Here is a 23,331-nt window from a genome sequence, read left to right as displayed (position 1 = left end):
GACCCGTCTATCGCGTTGCCGGCAGGTCGTGAGCAGGGTCTTTGTGGGACAGGCCTGTGCTGCGGTGCCTCGAGTGGGCTACAATACACCGTGCACTCACGAGAAAGCGGCCCCTTCACCAAGGAGGTGTCAGGTCGTCGGGTTTAGTGAACTCTGTCCGATTGTGTTCTCGGGCCCTAGGGTCCCTGACTGTGGCTGTCACGGCCTCACAGGACTAGGGAGCAGGCCTCCCAGGCCAACGGCCAACTGGGCCTGCGTGTGCTGAGGGTGAGCATGGCCTTGCGGGACCCAAATGGGCCACCCAGGAGCAGCCGCTGGAGCCCCGTCATGGTCTTCGGGTTCTTGGAAACCATTCGTGGCGACAGCGTGGCGGCTGTCTCCGCTCTGCGGCCGCAGGACAGGGCTGTGCTCATTCACACACACACTCTGCCCCCAAACAGGCCTGGCTGGGCCAGCAGTTCTCAAGGTTGATATTTGTCCTCTCTGGGGATGGGGTGGAGGCGTGGCCAGGAGCTTTGAAATATGAAATAACATGCCTCATTGTATTTAATGCTTACTTTTTACCTGAAGCTGTTGCTGGGTAAGATGCTTTTGTGAAGAAAAAAAAAAGCCTTTTCATTTCTGCAAGATGAGGGGTAGCGATTTCTTAACTTTGGTGGCTGAGTAACACAAGAACGTGACGGTGGAGAATTAAAGTGGAATTTTGCTCATTGGGGGTTTTCTGTTTCAGGGGACGTGTGGATGGTCTCTTATCTCCAAAAGTCACACTCGCAGCGTGTGCCAACCAGGGCACCCAAAAGTGTGTTTCTAGACACGTTTGCAGGCTGGATAAATCCTGGGGCTGGGGGCCTTACGTTCCTGTGGAGAGCCGCTCTTTGTTGACGCTCTGGAAGAGGCTGCGTGGCCCCGCTGCTCCCGAAGTGCCGGTGCGCTGCCGATGAACCGGGCCACGCCGTAGCGGTTACCGGCAGGGCTGGGCCTGGAAGGTTGGCACTGGCTATGGTGTCTGCGTGCTGCCTAGTGAACCCTTTGGGTGGCTTGCGTCCTGTTATCCTTTTGGTCCTTTACGGTACCGCTTGGTGTTTATACAGTGGCACACAAAGTCCTAACTGGTGTCTTGCTTGGGGTGCCTTTCAGCTGTCCCATGAAAATAGACTCAGTTCAGGGTGTCTTCCCAGACCATGTTTGTAAGCAGTTGGTTGGAATCCTGCAGAATTGGTTATTGAAGGGCTTGCTTTTCCCTCGTGTGCCTCTAGTGCAGGGGGCTGAGTTCTGTGCTGAGCCGTGGACCTGGGAAGGCGGTATTTGACAGGGGTCTGCAGCGCCCTGCGCATAATGCTCTCTCCCTGTGCGCTCAGCACGGTTCTTCCTTTCAGGTGACGGCGGGGCTTCCAGGCTCTCGCACAAGAATCACAGAAGGGAGGGTAAGGTCAGACAGGCATTAATTGCTGCCTGTTTTCTTGTACTGGGCGAGAAATGCTGGTTTTGCCACAGGGGCTGGAGGAGAGGGCAGCGTGTGTGTGCTGGGGGGGGGGGGGCGGGGGAAATCCTGCCTTTGCTGTTGGTTTACATGGCATAAAAGCTCACTTACGGAAACAAATTTTTGTTAAAACATGTTTTGCAATCAAATACTGGAAATTTCATAAGCATTTGTCCAGTATACGAGGTTTCACATAGCAAGAAAATACAGTGAGTTTCTCTGTGTATGATCGATTGTCTTCACTGCCGATAATTTAAAACTTAAAAAAAAAATTTATTAGATACTGAATTGGTGGTAGTTTCTGCACTCGGAGTTCAGGGTCAGTAAGAAAACCTATAAGCCACTTTCCAGTGGGATTTTTTTCCCTGCTCGAAGTTTATCTGAGCCTTCTGGCCTTCCTTGTTTGTTTTAAAAATAGGAATTGACGAGTCTTCGTTTTCTCTGGCGTCCCCAGTTTGCGATGTTTCTGAGTTACTCAGGACGGCTTTCTCGTCGTGGCGTGGAGTGTGACAGTCAAAACCGTCTGTGCGCTGCACGTACGTACGGCTCACGCCCCAGTAGCTAGCGAGCCGTCAGTTTTTCTGTCGGTGTGCAAAGCTGAGCTGCCCTCGGGGGTTTTGTTCGGTGGTTTTTCTTCTTTTGGTTTTGTGAAGTTTACTTTTTAAAGGACAAATAGATAGGTAAAGTTACTACTTATGTGAGACTTGGGAAATCGTGGAAAAAAGGTATCATGAAGGCATTAATTTTGGAGAGCAAAAGAAAAACAAGTAAAAGGACACTTCTCTTGATATAAAAATTCTCCCCTTATTTCCCCATGGACGTCTCTTTATTAAAGTCTCTGTAATTCCACAACTTCGGGTTCTCCAGGACGTTATTAATGATGGGGAAAGCAAGTCCCCACACCCGGCCCCTTTATTCTTGGGCTGTCAGAACGCGATCGGTAACTATGCCATGCGTTTTGTTCCCCGCAAGGGCAGATTTGATTGACTGACAAACTCTGTGTCTGAGTCAGAGGGCATCCGGCCAGCTGCTCTGTCCACGGTGATTTATAGTTTACACTTCCCTGCGGAGATACATTGGTCTACCTTCCTCACCGCCTGGAAACGGGCTTCGTTTGGAGCTGCTGTCTGGAGGTGCAGATGGAACCTCTCTCTTCTCCTAAACCAGAAATTTCTGTGGGTGCTTGACAGATTTTGCAAACAACTTCATCCAAGGTCACCTGCTTACTGGAAAACCTGTGGTTATCCTGGGGCGCTCAAGTCACCGATGAGCTCTGTGATGTCAGGCTGCGATCGGAGGGAGGCACGGAATGGAAGCTGGAAGATCAGGGCGATTGCCAATCAAACCTGAGGACGGACAGTAGTTACATAGTGGCATTTGGTGAATAACATGTTTGCTGTGATTTATTTGGCCTGTTAAGTAACTTAAAGGAGGCCTTTGTTTCAGGAAATGGAACTTACACCCTCCTGCAGGTGGTTCACATGGGACTTACCTTTAAGATGTTTTCGGCAGAAATGTGGGGGCACACTGTTCCCCAGCTACAGGGACGGGGGGTCAGTTAGAGGAAGTGCTCGTTTCTCCGACCCCCTGGGAGAGTGGGTTTGCATCCTTTTTCCTTTTGTAGGGGAGGTGGGGTGGGGTTTCTTGTGAATGTGGCTGATTCTGGTCGCCTTTTATTCATTTCTCCTTATTAGAGTGGAAATGTAGTTTGCTCATAATGGATTATTGATTGGCCTGGGCGCAGTGGCCTCAGGCCTGGTCATTAGGGCCCTTACTCTATGAGCAGTGAAAGCGTCGCTTCATGGAACCACTGGGACCCGGGTCTGGGGACTATAAGCCCGGAATTGTTAATCTCGGGCAGATTGGTGTGTGGGGAGAGGAACTCCTCATTGTTGTTCTGGAATTTCTCCCCATTTGTTCCAAGAATAGGCCTTTTGTCCTGGCAGTGGATAAGCTTGGGCAGGATGTTAATGATGTATTTTAATTCATGGCTCATAATACTACAGTGTAGCCAGCAAAGCGCAGTTCATTGTCTGCAGAGGAACAAACGCCCAGTATCCCGAGCATGCTGGGTCCCGCAGCACTGGGCATGCCCCAGGCCGAGTCCCCTTCAGAAACGCCCGCCCACCCAGTTGGAGACTTCTCTGTCTTTCTCTGCCACTTGCCTTGATTTAGAGCCTTCTCGCCCGGTCCGTGTCCCAAGCAAGCGGTTGGTCTGCTGTGCTGCGCACTTTCCACACCTCCCCACGCCCCACACCTCACAGGTTCTCCTGTTACCAGTGCTCCACACCTCGGCACACCTCCTGGGACCACAGGCCACTGGCCCGGCTCAGACCCTGCTCATTCTGCCCACCGTCCCCAGAAGGTGACCAGAGTGGGGGGAAGGACGAGTGACCGGACGTTGAGGAAACTAAAGTGATCTCTTAGTGTGCTGTGGTTAATTGGCGAACGGGATCTAAAAAAAAATACCAACCAGAGTCTTCGGAAACAGCCCATGCTTCAGGTTCTGCTTTCCGAACCGGACAAGCAGTGAACCCGCTGAGGACTTGCCCCACCAGTGGGCCCTCGGCCCCTCCCAGCCCTCTTTGCGCCTGCTAGGGCCCTAGGGTCACTTTCAAAGACACTTGCAGAGTTGCTTAGTTATGACAATTACTCTAAATGTTAGAGTTTGAACATCAGCCTTCTGATAACATTTTGATAGAATTAGCTTTGAAAGCTTTGGGGAAATGAGTACAAAACTGGCTGGCTTTTGCTTTGTGTGGGTTTAATCCATAGAGCAGAAGGTGGCAACATTTTCTATAGATTCAGAAGTAGGTCTACTGTTTGTTTGTTTATTTTTTTTTAAGATTTTATTTATTCATTTTTAGAGAGAAGGGAAGAGAAGGACAAAGAGGGGGAGAGAAACATCAATGTGTGGTTGCCTCTCATGTGCCCCCTACTGGGGACCTGGTCCACAACCCAGGCATGTGCCCTGACTGGGAATTGAACTGGCGACCCTTTGGTTCACCGCCCATGCTCAGTACACTGAGCTACATCAGCCAGGGTAGAAGTAGGCTTACTGTTTAAAAAGAGAGATTATTTTACCTTTCCCTTGACAACACTGTATTTCACTGATCAGAAAATGGTTGTTTTAAAACACGGAAAAAAACCACAAGAACAAGACTGCTTTTTGCCTTGGAAATTGATGGGAAGGGCCCTCGCCCCCTCCCCCCATCCCAGTGAGCGGAGCTTCGCTGGAGAAAGTCACAGGGCTCCCCTGTAGGGCTGCACAGCTTGGGGTGGCTTCCTGGGTGTATCTGGCGAGCCTAGGAGACAGCAGCAGCTACGCTTCTCTTACAATACTGCTTTTCCCTTAAGCAGTTACATGGTATTCATTTGCTTTTATTTTCTTTGGATTTCACCCTTTAGCATTAAGGACGGGAACTTTCCTAACTATATTGCTTAGAGACCCCCGAGCTTCCTGGGGGTTCTGGGATGGAGGAGCGGAGGGGGAGGGGGAGGGGAGGGGGCCTGCCAGGCTCCCCCAGAGTAGCTCTGCTTTGAATTGTGTTCCCAGGGTTGCAAGTAGTCATTTTTCCTTTTTTTAACTTTTTTTTTGGTAAAAAACCGAGAAAGCCCATAAAAATAGAACGAGTAAGTGATGAACATACACCCCTGACACTCAGGCCCAGCAGTTTGCCTTCTCTCTCTGTTTTGCGATCAACCGCGGAAGTGCTCCATCCCTGGCCCCCGGACCCCAGGCTGCTCCCTGACAGCAGCGGCCTGACGGAGCGGTGGGGTTCTCGGCATTGTCTGCCGCCCAGTGCCTGGGAGCTCGTTTTCACTCAGGCTGGGAGGCTGGGTCGCATGTTGGTGACCTGTGGTGGTGCCACTGTGGCCGAGTGAGCACACGGGTGGTCCCATGGAGCGAATTCCGGCCTAGTGTCCCGGCCCCTGTTGCCAGGCCCTTCTGTGTTTGTCGGGCCAAGTGCTGTCGTTGCCAGGGGCCAGGCATCTCTGGGCGGGCACTGCGCTGACGCCCCTTGACTACTGACTAATGACAGTGCCCGGAGCCCCTGGGTAGGGGCTACCACTACGGGCCAGCGGCGGGCAGAGGGTGTCAGGGCCCGGCACGCCCGTGCTGTTCGGGGTTGGGTCCTCCGACTGGGGAGGTCCTCTCACAGGTCAGTTTCACCCGGAGCATCTGCCGTTTCCCAGGTGAACCTGGACACCCCTGGGAGGACCTAGCTGGGCCTTGCCAACGCCGGTCCTCCCTTCCCTTCCTGCCCTTCCAGAAACTTCCACGGGCCCTGCCAGGGCACGGCCACTGTGCTTTCCTCCACTGTGTTTCCACAGTGTTTCTTTTGCCAACTCCTGGGTACCTCGAAGCGAAGCCTGTTTCTTAGTCACCCTTGATCGTTTGGTTCCCAGGTGCTGCCTGGCGCCTGGTGGCCCTCGGGGATTGTGACGAAGTGCAGTCACTGGGGCTTCCGTCCCCGTGGGGATGGGATGTCAGTGGAGATGTCCTCTCCCCGTACGTTCTTTGTAGACCCTTTGGCGGCACTTGAGTGCTGTCCCTCTGGTGTGTGTCTGGATGTTAGATTTGCGGGACTCGCTGTCACACCTGGAATGAGCCCTGTCTCTGCACAGCAGGCCACCTGGGTGCTGCAGGAGGTGACCTCTCTTGCCTTCAACGGGTCCAAGACACAGTCCCCAGGGTCCTCACTCACAGAGGTGAGACTTTAGTTGAAGCATTCGCCTGCAGATTAAATTTGTCTCATGTTCAGGTGGTGTCCGCCATCTCGGGTGTCACTCTGCTCCCACTGGGCTCTGCAGGCCAGGAAGGGACCAGTCTCTGAGGCACGGCCGGCCACACCTGGCCGCCCAGACCCCTGCTGTGTCGGCTCCTGCTGTCACTTGGGACGGAAGGTCCTTGAGCTCAGCTGCGTGCTGCATGTTCCTAACTTCTGTGTCCCGGTACAGCGCCCTACTCCCCAGAGTGCGTTCTTGTGTTCCAAGTCCACAGTTCTATTTCCTTCGGGAAACATCTGGGTTTTCCCCACTTTTGTAAGTATTAAATTACCTCTTCCCAAATAAAATTTATTTTGAAAACAATATCAGGCATTTTTAAAAAGCAGCTTCAGACTGTTCATTTCCTGAGAAACACGCATGCGTACACGCAGAGAGACGCCCACCAGACACCCACTGAAAACCCTCCCCGGCAGGGCATTTTCGTGCCTAAGCAGCTAAGTGTCAGTCTTGTCTGGCGTGCTCCCACCGCCTGCCTTGGGAGAGGTTCGTGACTCGGTAGCAGCGAAGCTGTGATTGCTGGAGGGCAAGTCCACGTTCCCGGGGGCTGTGCTCCACCTGCGACTGCAGTGCCGCCCCCGCCACTCCACGTTGGTGTTGCTGGGACACTCCCTTCAGTGCCTCGGTGGGGGTGGGAAGCTAGCATGTGCTTCTGTGCACGCTCTACATGGCGGCCTCGCTTTAGGTTGGTGCGTCTCAGGGAGTGTGGGGGCCGGGACTGTGAGGACATTCAGGGCCGACACAGCACGTGCGAGAGCCTAGAACTGTGACCGTCACACCGTGGCACTCGGGGCCACTGGGGAAGGGGAGAATCTGTCTGCGGCCCCCGCAGCTCACAGAGTCTGGGAGGCTCTGGAAAAAAGGTCAGCAAAACCCACAGTGCCTGAGAGTAACATCCCCGCACCCTGTCAGTGGGGCGGCTGCCTGGGGCACATTTTTAAGTTGCAACTTCTGATGACAGCGTTCTTTCTCTTTTTTGGGAAAGGAGGCATGACTGTCTTAAAGAGCGGGTTTTGCCAGCAGCTACAAGGTGCAGTCACAGAGGGATGTTGATTCGGCTACTGAGCAGAGCAGGGGCAGGTGGAGAACCACGCTCCCGACCCACCGTCTCTCACTAGGTTTGCGGGAGCCTGGTCGGGGGCAGTGGGCATCCGAGGGGCCTTGGGGGAGCCGTGTTGTTGGTGCTATGGTTTCCGGAAGATAATGGCGTTCAGGCCGAAGTAGTTCCTGCCAGGACAGCGTTCGTCCCATTTCTGCATTTATGTATTTTCCCCTTCAGGGTATCGTGCAGTCTGTGAAGTCCCAGGCCGTGCGGTTCTCTGGGGCACCAACCGCAGGGCTCAGGTTTGGAGGATGCAGTGGGGAGTGCGGGGGGTGGGGCACTGACAAGGCCAGGCTGCCAGACTGCTGTGGGCCCTCATGCCTTTCTTTCCAGAATGTTCCTGGACTGGGAGGGCCTGCTGGCTTGGGCAGAGCCTGGGGTTGGACGGTACTGGAGAAGAAATGGAAGCTGCGTTCCCAGTCTGTGTTCTCTGTCCAGGCTCCCCTGGGGCTTGGTGTGATGCCCAGGCCGTCGTGAGGACGTGTGCATTCTTGGGGGGCCAGCAGGGCAGCATGAAGCCTTTTCAGATGTGCAGGAGGTGCTGAGACCCCCCAGAAGGAAGGGGGACAGTGCTGCCACATGACACCCTGCAGGACCCAGTGGCACCTGGGTGCTGGGCACGTCTGCAGCGGCGGGCTGTGCTCCCATCGACCTGCCCTTTGCCCCGGCCCCGGCCCTGGCGGGCAGGGTGCCGCCTGGTCCTAGAGGGAGGGCCTGGCGGGCAGGTGGGCAGTTGTTCTGGACTGTTCACTGCCCTGGGGCAGGGTCTGCGTGGCGCTTGGAGGAGGTGCTGTAGGGGGCTTCGGTGACACACGGTGCCTCAGGTCAGGTGTCCTGACAGTCAGCACCTGGCACGTGAAGATGCCCTTGGGGTGTGGAGGACGCCCCCTGAGAGCCACGTGGCTGGTTCAGGGACCAGGGCTCCCAGGGCCCACAGGCACCACTTGGTGCTGGTTGTGAGCTGGGACCCGCCACACCCGGATGGCACAGAGGTGGGGTCACCCGGAGTTGCCACCAGCTTTGACCAGCCGCCCCTGGGTGGCAGAACAGGCCGACTCTACGTCTCTCTGCCTTGATGGATGGGCTGGGAGGTTGGGCGGAGACTAAAAGTACTTCAGAGCCGCTATTCCCAGTGTCTCAGCTGGTTTTTCCTCGTGAACTCATTTCTGTACGTTCCTTGAACTCCTAGGGTCTTTATACCCAGATGAAGTCACTAAGTGAAACACAGTGTGTTTCATTCACAGTTTTGTGTATTACCTCACGTGCCGTACTTTGGGGGTGAAATAGGCCCTGGGATAGAAGGGCATCCGTGCATGTCATCTGCCTCATAAAATCATCACAAATGACACACAGTCACCCAAAACGGGTGCCGAGACCGAAACCGCTTGGAAAAACAATTTAAATGAGCTTAAAGTGCCGTGGAGAGGTGTGCCAGTTGGCGTCATTTGTTCATCCGATTTTCGGGGAAGTTCCTATGCATCTGCGCGGGCGGAGTCTGTCTCGGGCTCCCTGTCCCATCGGGAGGACCGTGTGCACCTGCTGGCCACAAGGCTCTCGGCCACGGAACTCAGTGCGGCTCCTCTTTCCAGGGTTGCTGCTTAGGCCATGCTGGTCCCTGAGTCCTGGGCAGCTCGCCAGCACGGAGCTTCCTTGAAAGGTGTTTCAGACACACAGTTCTGACCGAGACTTGTCCCTCTGTCGGGTCGGTGGGCGGAGGCGTTTGGAGAGAGCAGGAGGCCTCTCTCCTGGATGCGTGCACGGCCTCGGGGGAAAGTGGAGAAACAGAACCGAGCCCCAAATCCCCCCGCTCCCTGGTGGTGTGTGGGTGATGCCCCGCGCCCCCCATCCTGTCATCAGCTTTCCCTTCTGTGTCTGCTCCCGTGGCAGAGTGACGGCATGGACCCGCCAGCGCAGGAAGGGAGCCATGGCCCAGGTTGTCTCGGGAGAGAATCTTTTATCTTTGAACTCGAAAGGTGCATTGGTGCGCTGCCGGCTTCAAAACCAGACACGCTTGGCCTCTTCATGTTTTGTACATCTCCACACCTAAGGCCTCAGTGTGTGTGAGGCTTAAGTTTGTAAAAACACAGCATCCTTCCTACAGGTCACAGCTTTTTAAAGAAAATCTGCCTGTCCGGGTGCATCTCTGTGAAAGTCCAGGCACCCTCCGAACCAGCGACTCTGAGACTTCTGTTCAGAGAGGAGGATAAATAGCCGTGTCCCAGGGGAGCCATGGGGGCTCTCCCTCCTGTCCTAACGCACCCCGGTGTTGTCCTGAAAGACACCGCCCCTCTCACGTGTGTTCTGATTGGCTCATTTGTTTATATTCTAGGTGTCACGCTCGGATGGAAATCCCTGTTCTCACTGCACTTGGTTGCTTTTGGTGTGGACTGTCTTTGGCCCATCTGGTGGTTAACAGGCATTTGGCTGGGCTTCCCCCAGCTCAGAGGCTGCCTGCCGGTGCCAGGAGCAGCTCTGGGCAGCCCGGGTCCCTGTTGCCTTGGCCTGTGTGCAGGGTGCCGGACGCGCCCAGTTGCCTGGGGAAGCAGCTCAGACCAGGGCTGCCCTGAAAGTGACAGAGATGACACAGTATGACATGTACTGCCGCCAGGGAGAGGGGGACCTGGCTTCCCCGGGAGAACTGCTGTGGGATCTGGCCTGGGGAGGGGCAGCAAGGCCACCTGGGGTCCGCAGGGTTTTCTGTGCCTGGGACTCAATCCTGTGGCCAGAGCTTCGGTGGCTCTTGGGGGCAGGACGGAGGTAGGGTGCAGGAGAAAAAGGACAGGACTGGGATGCACGGGCGTTGTGAGGTAGGCCAGAGATTGGGCTTCATCTAAGAGTGGGTGAGGCCCGGACCCGCTCTGCAGTAGGCCTAGTGGCCACATACCCCTGGGGTGGTGTCGGTGGGACAGCTGGTTCAGGGCACAGAGCTGGAAGCAGCTGAGGGTTCCCTTTCTGTACCTTGTTGCCTCTCTTTCACTGAGTTACCCACATTCTTAACCAAAGACTCGTTTTTGTGCCCTCTGCACACCTGTGTACACTTGTCCCACCCGTGGCTCATTTGCCATCAGCGGGAGCTCTGCCTCCCGTCTTTGCCATCACCCACTTACCTTGTGTGTCTGCTCGTCACTCCCATGCTCTCCTCCTGTGGCTGTGCCTCACACCCACGGCTCTTTCTAGTCTCTAAAGATTTTATATCCTTTTGATGAAGTTATTTTAGTGCACAAGCATTTACATTGGCTTATTTTAATTATTTGACACCATCCTTATGGAAGATTACTTGCTTATTGATCTTTCAAAGGGGGGTATTTTTGAACATTCCTGGATTTTCATTGGTGCCTCCTTTCTCTACTTAGGGCTGGGCTGATGTTTTTAAGGAGGATCGCGTGGACCACTGGTGGTGAATGGGGTGGGTCCCCATCCTGGGCAAACCTCCCCGCTAAGCATTCCTCTCCTCTCCTCTGTTCCAGGTGCCTGCTGCCCTCCGCCATGCTCTCCAGGTAGGACATGAACGTGGCTGTGGCAGGCGCATCTCTGCAGCTGGGCGGCAGGGGGCCCCTCTGAACATGGAGAGATAAGACCTTGTCCTGCAGGCCTGCCTGACCGAGAGCCGAGCCTGCCCGGGCGGGCTGAGTCCTGGAGATGGATCGCAGCCGGGAGGCCGAGATTGAGCTGCGGAGGGGCCCCGAGGTGGGGGGCGACAAGGCCGTGAGCCACAGCTGCTGCATCTGCGGCAAAAGCTTTCCCTTCCAGAGCTCCTTGTCGCAGCACATGCGCAAGCACACGGGTGAGAAGCCCTACAAGTGCCCCTACTGCGACCACAGGGCTTCCCAGAAGGGCAACCTCAAGATCCACATCCGTAGCCACCGCACGGGGACGCTGATCCAGGGCCATGAGCCCGAGGCCGGAGAGACACGCGTGTCTGAGGGCCTAGATGGCTGCACCAGCCCCACCAAGAGTACTTCCGCCTGCAATAGGATCTTGAACGGCGCCGCCCAGCTGGACAGCAGCAAGATCCTGCTGAGGAGCTGCCGGAAGGAGGCGGAGGGGGCCCCATACGCTGCTGAGGACGGCCGGGCTGTGGCCCAGTGCTCCTTCTGCAAAAGCAAATTCCAGCGCAAGAAGGAGCTGCAGCGACACGTGCACCGGGCGCACAAACCCTTCAAGTGCCGGCTGTGCAGCTACGTGACACTCCGGGAGGAGTCGCTGCTGAGCCACATCGAGAAGGACCACATCACTGCGCAGGTGCCGAGCGGCGAGGCCTGCGCGGAGAACGGCAAGCCCGAACTGCCGTCCGGGGAGTTCCCGTGCGAGGTGTGCGGCCAGGCCTTCAGCCAGACCTGGTTCCTGAAGGCGCACATGAAGAAGCACAGGGGCTCCTTCGACCACGGCTGCCACATCTGCGGCCGAAGATTCAAAGAGCCGTGGTTCCTGAAAAACCACATGAAGGCCCACGGCCCTAAGGCGGCGAGCAAGAACAGGCCCAAGAGCGAGCTGGACCCCATCGCCACCATCAACAACGTGGTGCAGGAGGAGGCGATCGTGGCTGGCCTGGCCCTCTACGAAATCTGCACCAAGTGCGGGAACCTGTTTACAAACCTGGACAGCTTGAACGCCCACAACGCCGTCCACCGCAGGGTGGAGGCGGGCCGGACGCGGGCACCGGCCAGTGAGGGCGCGCTTGGGCCCGCAGACTCCCAGCAGCTCTTCCTCCAGTGCCTGAACCTGCGCCCTGCTGGGACCGATGCGCCTGCCCACACACAGGCCGGGCAGCGGGTGGCTGAGCTGGACCCGGTCAACAGCTACCAAGCCTGGCAGCTAGCCACCAGGGGCAGAGTGGTTGAGCTGGCCGAGTACCTCAAGTATGGGGCATGGGACGAGGCGCTGGGTGGGGACGTGGCCTTCGACAAGGAGCGGCGCGAGTACATCCTGGTGAGTCAGGAGAAGCGCAAGCGCGAGCTGGAGCCGGGTGCACAGGGTCCCCCACGCAAGAGGATGGGCACACCTGGGGACCTCATGGCCGGGCCCCCAGATTCCCGGTCCACCGCCGCACGCCCCAGCCGCCGCGCCACCACCCCCGCAGGCCACGGCAAGTCCTCCGAGTGTTTCGAGTGCGGCAAAATCTTCCGCACCTACCACCAGATGGTGCTGCACTCCCGGGTGCACCGCCGTGTGCGCCGTGACCAGGATGGCCCCGGGGGCCGCATGCCCCACCTCCGCTCAGGCTCCCTCAGTGAGGGTGACTCAGCCTCGCAGCCCAGCAGCCCTGGCTCAGCTTGTGCCGCTACCGACTCTCCAGGCTCGGGCCTGGCCGAGGAGGCTGCAGATGAGAGCGGAGAGGAGAGCACAGCCGATGCTGCACCAGGTGAGCATGTGGGCCTCTGCCCTGTGCCTCCAAGTTGCTGGTGGTTGGCACCCAGGTGGCTCAGGCCCAGATAGTCTTGGTGCCCAAGTATCCCATGCCCAGGTAGTCTGGGCTCAGGTAGCCCTGAACCCAGGTGGCCTAGGCCCAGGTAGCCCTTTGCCAGGTATCCCATGCCCAAATGGCCCTGTGTCCAGATATCACTGAGCCCAGGTGTGCCTGGCTCAGAGTTTTGTACCAGGTGGGCCTGTGTCCCAGGAGCCCTTCCCAAGGTACTTCTGAGCCCGAAAGTCCAGGCCTGGTAGTCCTGCAGCTGGGTGGCTCGGACTCAGGGAGGTGAGGAGCCCAAGCACCCATGCCAAGGTAGTCATGGCTCAGCTCACCCCAAACCCAGGTGTCGCAGGCCCAGTAGCCCCATAGCCAGGTGGCTCAGTGTCCCGCACCACATGACCCTTGCCCAGGTCGTCGGGGCTCAGGTAGGCCTGCCCCTGGGTGGCCCAGAATGCGGGCTGGCGGGTGCAGGCGCAGTGCCTGTTGCTCCCCTTGAGGCTCCTTTCGCTCATTGCCCAGACATGTTTGCGTAAATGAACACCTTTGACCTGCTGGGTTGATGGACCACAGGTGACGGCCCACCCATGGGGCGTGCCCTGCTCTCCTTTTGCAGTCCCAGACTTAGTTCTCTTGCCACACGTACACTGGTGTGCGCGCACGCGCCCTTTACTTTGCTCCTGCCCCCCCCCCCCGCCCCCCCGCACCCATCAGCCCAGTCAAAGAGTAATTTCCAATCTGTGCAGGTATAATTAATCTCCCTGGACTCAGGACCCCGTGGGTTCAGGGACAGCTAATTGGCAAGGGTGACTTTCCAAATAGCAGCTACGTAAACATCTTAAGATGCTTGGCCAACTTTGTGTGCATCGTTTCCCTACTTGTTACAGGTTTTTAACTGTTTGGTACTTCTTGTTTTGTGTTTTGAGGAATCCTTGCAAGTTACAGAAACTGTCACTTTCTCCACATAGCAAAGAAGGGTTTTTGTTCCCTTCTCCCTGAACATGGGGTCATGGGTGTTGCTGTTACCAGAAGGGTTGGGGTGATGGAAACGGTCGCTTCAGCGGGGCCGCTGCTGCTTTGTGGGGAGGAAAGCCCCGTCTATAGGTGTTCGCACCCGTCAGTGAGTGAGAACCCGCCGCGCGCTGCCGCCCCACACTTGCCATGCTGCACAAGCGGGAAGGAGCGGGAGAAGTCACTGCTCCCTGGACGTGCAGTGCCTGCTCCTGAGCTCTTTCTGATTTGTCATTATTCCTCTGACGGTTTGTCATGCAAAACCTGGGGAACCCAGTTGCGACCCATGGTTGGCACTTGAACTCTTGGTCTTCTCCTTTTTAAATTCTGACAGCTAGACATTTCACTTGGTCACATTCCAGCAACACTGTGACCACTTTTTGGGACAGGGATGAAATACTAGGTTGGTCCTAAATCTCATTTATTTTTTCCTTTGAAGATGGATACTTTTACTAGTTGGAAGAGCTCTTGGACCTGCCCCCACCGTGGTGGCGGTGGTCAGAAGTGATTAGCCGTGAGCCAATTCTGTAGCGCTCTTAAAGGCAGGATGTCGAAAGGTCAGGTTATTTTCACTATTGATTAGAAATTGGTCTTTTTCTCACGGTCACTAAGTTTTAAAGGTTATCCATTTCTTGGTAAGATTCCATGTGGGTTCTCTAGACGTAACCTGCTCTGAGGCGGTGCATCCCTCAGTTGACTGCGTGACAAGGTGGTAGACGGTCGTCGACTTTAACAGGCTGGCAGTAGAACGAACAGAATGCTGCAGCTTAGCAGAGGCTCAAAAAAGAGATTCGTGCTCATCGGCGGCAATAAAGCATTGAGGAGCACTGTCGGTCTGCATGGGTCACTCTGCAGCCCCCGAGGACCGTGTCTTTCCCCTGAAACCACACACTTTTCAATCCTGGTGGCTTGTAATGGTGGCGTGCAACCCGGAGTTGCTGATTCACGGACGCCCCTTGAGGAGAGAGGTGCGTGCACGTGATTTCATGCCCAGCAGACACTCTCACTGGCGGCTGCGTTGGAAAAGGAGACGGATGTTTTGGATCCTCTCCGATGTGCTGTAGGGCGCCTTTCTTTTCTCGTGAAAGGCATGTAGCTTCGAAAGGTGCTCTCGTTTGCTGGGACTAGAAGGTTGCTTAGATTTTTAAACATCTGAGTGACTTGAAGTTGTCAGAGGACTTGGAGAGGGTGGCTGGTTAGAAGTGTGGGAGCCGATGTGTAGTCAGGGAGGGACGGGAGGTCACAGTGGTCCTCACGACAGTGGATCTGGCCACAGACTTGACAGCGAAAGGCAGAGCTTTGTGGCCTTCCAGCACACCCCTGTGCGGTCACTGCACTGAGCGTGTGTGTGTGTGTGTGTGTGTGTGTGTGCGCGCGCGCGCGTGTGTGTGTTTGTTTGCCATCTGGGAATGGGTTTGCATGCTGCTTCTGCATCTAGAGAGGATTTGCCCTGTTAGAGTCATTGGGAGACACAGCTCTGTTCACGTGACGTTCTCCCCAGTGAGGGCTGCTGCCCCACCCCCCAGCGGGCTCTGACTGTCCCTTTGCTTCTGTGTCCACAGCCGATGGGCCATGGTGGCTTCTGTCACTGAGCCCTGATGAGAAGGGCAAAGCTGGGGACCGAGTTCCATCACCTGAAACATGTTACCTTGCTCAATTTCAGTCCTCCACTGGGATAGCGACCAGACCCGAGCAGAAAGTTCCCAACAGTTAATTCTGTTCGTCAGGGCAGAGGGGCCTCCGAGGGCCTGTCCCTGAGGTGCACAAAAACCAACATCTCCAAACATGGAGCAGAGTCCAGGCTCTTGGGGCCCAGCCCTGAGACGGCCGTTTCAAGCCAGCAGGCCCGAGCCATCTGCTCAGAGAGCCTGGGGACGACTTAGGGATTGGGGGTGGGCCACCAAGCACACCTGGAAGGCCCTGCCTCACGCGGTACCCGTGCCCTGAGAGTTGGCGCCTTTGTGAGGAGCCCCTTCTGACAGCCCTGCCTGGCGTAGGGGGCTCTCCCAGGTGTGGGACCTGCCCGATGCAGAGCTTCTGCGAGCCCGTCTCTACGAGTTGTCAGCGTATCATTTCTGCTAAAGTGTATGTGACTACCCAGGTTTGGGCCATTTCCGGTTATTCTGACTCCCGTCCCATCCAATCCGCAGACCGAGGAGCTCACCCTCTTCACTTACTTTGGATGATCACCGTGCGTTAACGCTGGTGAGACCCCCAGTCGTCACTGATGTCGTGTGGCATTGCAGCAGGTGACTGTGTGGGACTGAGTGGGATGGTGGACTGGATGGCTCAGCCTGACGCGCCAATGAGCTCGGAACCAGGGTGGCGGCATCCATGCCGCTGGAGGGGTGAAGGGGCGTGTGTCAGAAAGTCAGACAGTGTGTGGGCCAGGGGAGGAAGGGGGGTTGGAAGGAGCGACGCGGTCACTGCAGCCAGTCTCCGTTCCCTGCCTCCAGCCACCTGTGCCAGCACAGTGGATAGAAGGTCCACAGTCTTTGGTTCTAAAATGTTCCTCGCTGGGCACGTGCCTTGCGCCTGGCCAGGTGTCCCTGAGTGCACGCTGGCCGGCAGGGAAGGCCAGGCTCAGCTGCGCAGCCGGCACAGAGGTTGAGCCTCCATCGCTGCCTCTCTGCAGGGGAGCACAGTCACGAGAACAGCGTAGGGGACGCGCATGTTTCTCTGTGTCCACCCATTGTAACTGGGTTTAGGGGAAGGCCAGCTAAAGAGGTCAGGGTGTGGGATGGGCAGGGGGCAAGGACGCACTGGGCAGTGGGGTCTGAGCTGGGCGTAGGGCAGGCAGGTTCCAGGTCACAGAAGAGCATCACAAAACGCTCCCCCCCGCCCTGAAGACGGAGGTATTGGTTTGGTTGGGAATAGATGAAGCGAGAGTAGAGACCCCTGATGTTTAATTCATACTCATTGTAAAGTACAGTGACGTTTCTTAAGATAAACACTTGGGTGTGCTTGACCATGGTGTACAGAACACCTGGTGGGTTAGTCAGCATCTCAGCAACCGGAAACGGCTCCCGGCCAGCGCTGGACGCACCCAGGCTGGGTGAGGATGGTTTATGTGACGCTGCCATACCCTGTGGGCTCCGACTGACCTGAGGAATGCTGACTTAGGATGGACAGTGTGTCTCCCTGGCTCTGACCCTCCCAGGGATCTTCTGTGCATGGTGTGCATGCTTGTATTGGCTGAACAGAACACCCTGCTCCCTGCCCTCCAGAGTGAATTTATCAGTCCAGGAAAGATGGTCCTAGCAGCTGCGACTTGGGGCTTTCTTCCTGCCGCTGAGACACGTGTGGGGGGTCTCCTCACTCAGTGCCGTGGAGCAGACACCATGCAGACTGTTTGGTTTGCTAGCAAGATCCAAACGCTTGATGTACTTTCTTTCTCTTTCAATTTTTTATTGATGTACAACAGAATCACAGGATTTCAAGCTGGGGGATGGGAGCTCAGAGATGTTTATTATGCCCCCGCCAACCCCCAATTTATCAGTGAAGAAACTGAGGCACGGGGAAGTCTTAACATTTGCCCAAAGCAGAATGGTGTGTCTGTTCCCCAAGGACAGCGTGGTGGGTGGAAGGCCTGTGATCTTGGGCTCACAGGTTGTAATTTTTTTTTCTGCACTGAGTAGCAGTGTGTCTTCAGGAAGTTCTTCAGTCCAGTTTCCATGGTGACAGTGAGGGGCTGTGACGCCCGCAGAAGCGGGTGTTGTTAGCGTGTTCCTGTGTGTGCCTGGCGTCCTGGATGTTCGTACACACGGCACTTTCTGATGCTGCAGCGAGAACCAGGACTGGGGGCCGCAGGGTGCAGTTCCCAGCGGAGGACCGGGCTCCTGTCCTGGTTGGTCACTTGCGGGGTAGCTGCGCGTGGTTGCAGGCTGGCTGCAGCCACAGAAGAGCATCACAAAAGAAGAGCATCGTCCAGGGGCCAGGGGCCCCGCCTGCACTCACGCCATCGCTGTGGGCAGGACGAGATGGAGGTGGCCGCGCTCGCTCGCTCTGCAGAGGCTGGTGTTCTGCCCGGTGGGTGCTGGCATCACCCTGTCCCCGCAGGAGGCTGCTTGTGGGAAACACCGCGTGGCCCTTCTCTGACGATGACGTTAACGGTTTTCCCTGGTTCCAATAAAAACGCGTGTGCTGTGTCTGCAGAGTCGTGTTTGACATGACAACCACCCCACCTCTGCCCTCGTCCCAATTCCTTCGCGTCACCCTCTGCGCCCTGCAAGGCGTAGCTGTTTCCAGCCTACGGTCTGGGTGACGCTGACTGTGATCTCCAGCTCCTCCCCTGGGGTTTAAAGGTCACCATTGCTATTTTGTCACGACGCACAGCTCTTGGCCTTTTCCAGTTCATACTTGAACTTTTGAGTCGTGACATTTCGGGAACTCAAGACGTACAAAGAGGAGTTGTACATTGGACCTCTCAGTACTGAGTAGAAACAGCTGGATTTGGATCTTTGGCCCAGTCCCTAGAGATATGACCTTACACGTGAAGGGAGTAGATGGCACCCAGTCAAGCAGCGTCTGCAGAGCCAGTTGCTCTGCTCTGGCATCTGAACCCTGGGTTGCAGACCAGCGGGGGTGTGGGGGTGGGGCTGAGGGTCAGCCCTGGAAGAGGAAGCCCCCCTCAGTGGAGGCAGGTTCATGCCTGGTGAACTGAGGCTGGGGCTCCCTGGGTGGTTCACCCCAAAGATGCTGCTTGGTCTCAGAGCTGTATGGGACACACGTCACCGTCAGCAGTGTTTCCACTGCTGCCCGTGCTGGCGACCTGGCTGTCCCTGTGTGCCTGGGACGCGGCACGTGGCTGCACTTGCTGCTTCCGTCCATTGCCAGTGTCGTGGAAGCCTAGACGGTGTCCCGTGGCACGAGGAGGCATTGTGGCTCTTAACACGGGCCTTCTGGGGCCCCGGCCCACCCCTTCCCACCTTCGCTGTCCCTCACTGTCCTGCCAGTACTGCTCCGCTTGCCCTCCGTGCGTCCTGAGCGTTCTGTTGCAATGGCGTGTGCACCGGACACCGTCCCCACCCCTTGGTTGGTCCCTTCCTCTGCTCAGTGCCCCTGGAGCCTGCACCTGTGGTGCCCGGGCAGTGACTCTCTGTTCTGGAATGTGGGTATTGGCTCCGTTTCCGGGCCTCTGTCTGCTGTCCAGACTTCCCTTGTCTCTCGTGCAACTGTGGCCTTGTTGACGGCTGGGGTCAGCCTGACGTGTCTCGTGCCCCCATGGTGTCCACGATACAAGTGGTGGCTGGCAGCCCCACTCAGCTGGATTAGGTTCATCCCCAAAACTTGCAGGGAGCTATGTCAACAGGGGTCACCTCCAGGAGGGGTGACTTTGCATAGGAGTTTTTCTGTTGGCTCCCTGGAGGCCACATCGTCTGTAACAGTAGCGAAGCCTAGGTAGCGACTGTAACGCTGTCTCGTCAGTAAGAGTAGCAGCGCTCAGTCACAGTAGCTGCGCCTTGTTGGTCACAGTAGCGATGGCTCCATTCCGAGCGTTTACTGCGAACGCTGCGTCTCGTGAGTGAGAACCGTTACCCCAGCCTCTTGGGATGGGCAGGGCTTGGCAGCATTTTTAGCCACTTCTGCTGAGTTGTCAGACTTAGGGTCAGGGAAAGTGTCTTTCTTGCGGCTTCTGACCCCTCGTGTCCTCAGAGGTGCCTGACCTGGAGTCTCAATCCTGTGGACAGACAGTGGAAATGGTAGACTTGGCAGTGCCCCCCTGACTCCCACTGAGCGCAGGGCCCACAGAACAGGACCCATGTGCTGCCCGGCTGTGGCTCTCAGGGCAGCTGGGGCAGCTGGTGGCAAGTGTGGCTATGGTGCACCAGGGCCAGTGCCTGTGGTGGGCAAGGTGTATCCCAGGGCCTGTGAGGGCCCCTGAGGCACAGCACCTGGAGGAATTACCGGGACCTGTCAGCAGTCCTTTCTTGGGGGGGTGGTGCTTCCTGAGCAGGGAGGAGAAACTGCAGAGATCCTGCTGGAGCTGGGGGCCGTCCACTGCCAGAAGAAGCAGGCCCTCCTGTCCCTGCCTGGGCTGAGCCCACTGTGAGTGGAAGGGCATGCTTGCAGCCCAGGAGCTCCAAAGCAGCCCCAGTGCCCCGTGCTGCTGTGGAAGGAACCTCTCAGGAGGCTGGGGCCCCCACGGAGCGCAGCCCAGGCCTGGGTGGCCAGTCAGGAGCTCCCTGCTTGGTGGGCTGCTGTTTCATCTGCATCCACCTTGGTCTCTGTGCTCCTGGGGCGCACTGAATCACTCAGGGGGGTTAGACTCTTCCCAAGCACTTGGGTTGTATTAGCGAAGTGTTTCTGTTGTGTGCGTGTCTCTGGCATGTTTTCAATTTTTCATTTGTAAGTTTAGGTTCTTTTCTTTTTGGTTCTTGACGTCCTATGTGCTGGACCTAATAGGAGGCCAGTTTTTCATGGAACCTCCATAGAGCCAGCATTTGCATATTATTTGCATAATCCTTTGCACAGTGAAATGGATTGTGGGTTTGGATTCAGGTGTTACAGGCGTTAAAAAGGCTAGGGGTGTCGTCCAGATTAGAGGTGAGACAGCCACCCTTTCCTTGATGCCTGGTTCTGCAGTCAGCATAGTGGTGTCCCTTAAAGGGCACCTGTATCCTGGTCCTGTCACGCAGGCCACCGTTGACTTGAGGGAGGAATTTTCACAGATGAGTAAGACATTTGGGCTGCTAGCTGACAAACCTGCTCCTGTGAAAACGTGCCAGAGCGGAGTCTCCCTTACGTTCTGTGAGGAACTGCTTTCCGCATGGCGAATAAACCGCGTTCCGGACTTCCTGGGGTGACGGTCTCATCTCCTAGCGCCAGTTGGTTATTGAGAGACATCATTAAAAATGATAATCCAGTGGTAACCCTGACGACTTGGCCACCCTCCAGAAAATTCCCCGCATGCTCGACTCGTAATACCTGAGACCCGCTGGAGAGTGGTGGCTCCCCCCAGCCGTGGCCCGGCCCAGCGGTGGACGCTGATGTGAGCGTTCCGGGGACAGCTCATTCGTGGGACTGGGCTGTGGGAGAACATCACTTCTGATGTTGACATGACAGCCAGGTTTCCCGGGTGCTGCCTCATTTCATTGAAGACTCCCCTGTAACGTTGTCGGTTCGAGCGCGCTTACTTCACAAGATGTGGCTGACACATGTCACGTGGTGTCAGACTGGGAAGGTGGCGGCAGGGCCACCTGACATTTTCCTCTGTAAGAAGTGTTCCTGGGTCCTGTCCTTTCAGAACAGGTGAGATTTGGTCGGGCAGAGCTATGGGGGTTGAAAAGCAGGCACAAGCCCTTAAAACCGGGCCTGATGGAGAAGGTCAGCGTGTCACCTGCAGATAACTGTCCCTGTTCCTGAGTGTCGGGGAGCCAGTCAGTTGCGAAGTCCTGACTTGGGGCTTCTGGAAGCTGAACGGGAAGCTCCTGGACAGGCTGTGCAGCACCGAGGAGGGAGAGTCCCTGCGGTTGCCACGGCGACAGCCCACACACCACTGAGCACCCAGTTCCTGGGATTGTGTGGAGAAGCCCCAGTGGCGAGAGGCTGTGTGCCGAAGGAAGGAGGGGATCGCTGGGCAGGGCTTCCCCGTCCTTCCCCGTCAGAGTGCCATAGTTTCTTTCTTAAGTTAAAGCTGTTTCTTTGGATTTCGAGCTGACAGTTGGGGGTGTCGCTATAGGTGTCTGTGGAAGCTTTCAGAGCCGTGCTTGTGAGCTGTCTGGGTGTGTCTGCAGTGGGGATGAGGACCTAGTGGTCTCCTTCCTGCCACCTGTCCCCAGGCCCCAGACGAGGCTGCTGGACACAGGAGCCCCTGGAGGGGTCGCCTGGGCGCTGCCATTGCCACCCTCACGGCCCCTCTGCCCAGTCCCCGCGTGACTCACCACACTTACCAGCTCTGGTGCCCCACGCCACGGGCTCAGAGCATGTGCTGGTTTCCTCTGAGAGCCGGAGAGCGCCACCGGACTCAGCAAACCCAAACGCAGGACGCCCGTTAGCAGTGCACGTCCAGGAAACGAGACTCCCGTTGCTACGTTGTAGGAGCGTGGCCCCTGGGATGTCGGAGACGTGCTGAGGCCAGAGCTCTTCTGTTGTGTGTCTGAAACTCAGATGACCCAGCCGCCCTGTGCGCTCCATGGGGTGTGTCTCTGCGGCGGTCTCCATGGGCAGGTTATGTCACTTGCCACTTTGCGAGTGTTATAGGAACAATTAGCTGAGGAAGAAAAGGGGACAACTTTTGGTGGAGTTTGCTCTTTTTCTGGTTTTATTTGCTAAAACTTTAAGCTTGGGTATAGGCTCTGTTGCAGGTTACCACAGTGTGGTGGAAAAAGATTCAGAAGAAACAAAAGTTCTCTTTAGTCTGTTAGCTCTGCTAGGATGTGACTGGGTATTTTCTAGCCTGGCTGTGTCCTGGGTGCCAGGGTGGGGAGAGGTCTTCGCATATGTTCACCGTGCAGTGCCGGGGGGCTGGGCCTCGGACGTGCCTTTCAGCCTGGCCTCGGGTCTGAGAGCCAGGCTGTGGGGCCCAGCCTCCCTGACCTAGACATCAGGGCCCCGAGAGGAAGTCCTTTTTTTTTTTTTTAATGGTTTCAGAAGTTTTAATGAGTAACTTAAACTTGGTAAATGAATGTAATTGTTCTGTCAGTTTTGATGCTTGAAATGGCTGTGTGCGATCTTTGTGACCGATACAAATTTTACTTTTTATCGTTTTTAAGCGTTGTTATTCAACCACAGTCAACCTTCACTGTTATTTTGTATCAGTCGCAGCATAGTCGCAGGGACTCGAAGTCCAGCGTCAGGGGCGTGGTCAGTAGTGTTGTAACAGCCATGCACGGGTGCCGGTGGGTGCTGGGGTTATGGTGGACTGCTTTGGAGGGATCTGCCGCGGGTGGGGTTTCGGAGCGGGGGCTCTGTTGGCCTGCCTTCTTACGTGAAATGCCAGTGTCCCCGGCGTGGCGGAGGAGCCACAGCTTGTCCCTGATAGGTGGGACATTGGCAAATGCTGCACAGGGTCCAGTGAGAGCGAAGGTGTGAGAGAGAGCCCAGTCCTGACTGCGGAGACCCTGTCACATGGGTGCCCCTCTTCCCTCAACCCAAAGTTGGCAGATCCCCCAGACCTGGGAAAGGTCCTGAGACCCCTGCGGTGCCTGCTTCGCCTGCCTGCTGCTGCCCTCCCCCCTGGCAGGGTGGGGATGAGTGGACGTGTTGAAGAGGCACACCGCTCAGACAGAGGAGTCAGAGAAGCAGTGGGCCCCGCCCATCCCTCCGCCTCCCAGTGTGCAGAGAGACCTCAAGTCCATTTTCCAGTAGGTTGGTCTATAATTGAAATAGAAGGTTCTGGGGCCTGCTGTTACTTTGAGATGAGGTCTCGGCGAGTCATGGAAGGTCCTGGCTTCACCTGAGTGTGGTTCAGGCTGAGCGTTGCCTCCGCCAAGGTCTGTCTTGTCCAGTCTTGTCGCTCTACCAGAGGCCAGTTCCTGTCAAGTCACGTCAAGTAGGTATCCATGGAAACACATAGGAAGGACTGGGTGCCCCCGTCTCTCC

The 23,331-nt window shown here is 56.4% G+C and overlaps 1 protein-coding gene across 5 annotated transcripts in view; it reads left to right on the top strand.

Annotated features, from left to right (window-relative positions):
* Positions 1-23,331, top strand: part of ZNF516 (zinc finger protein 516) — an 82,849-nt gene that overhangs the window by 29,708 nt on the left and 29,810 nt on the right. For all 5 annotated transcript variants that reach the window (XM_053912371.2, XM_053912372.2, XM_053912373.2 and 2 more), the window contains exon 2: positions 10,838-12,732. In XM_053912371.2, the coding sequence (XP_053768346.1) occupies positions 11,010-12,732 (1,723 nt within the window). In that variant the 5' untranslated portion in view covers positions 10,838-11,009. The remainder of the gene's footprint in view (positions 1-10,837; positions 12,733-23,331) is intronic.

This window comes from Desmodus rotundus, chromosome 10 (genome assembly GCF_022682495.2).
Source record: "Desmodus rotundus isolate HL8 chromosome 10, HLdesRot8A.1, whole genome shotgun sequence".
NCBI classification, from domain to species: Eukaryota; Metazoa; Chordata; class Mammalia; order Chiroptera; family Phyllostomidae; genus Desmodus; species Desmodus rotundus.
This window is presented reverse-complemented; position numbering and strand designations above follow the sequence as displayed.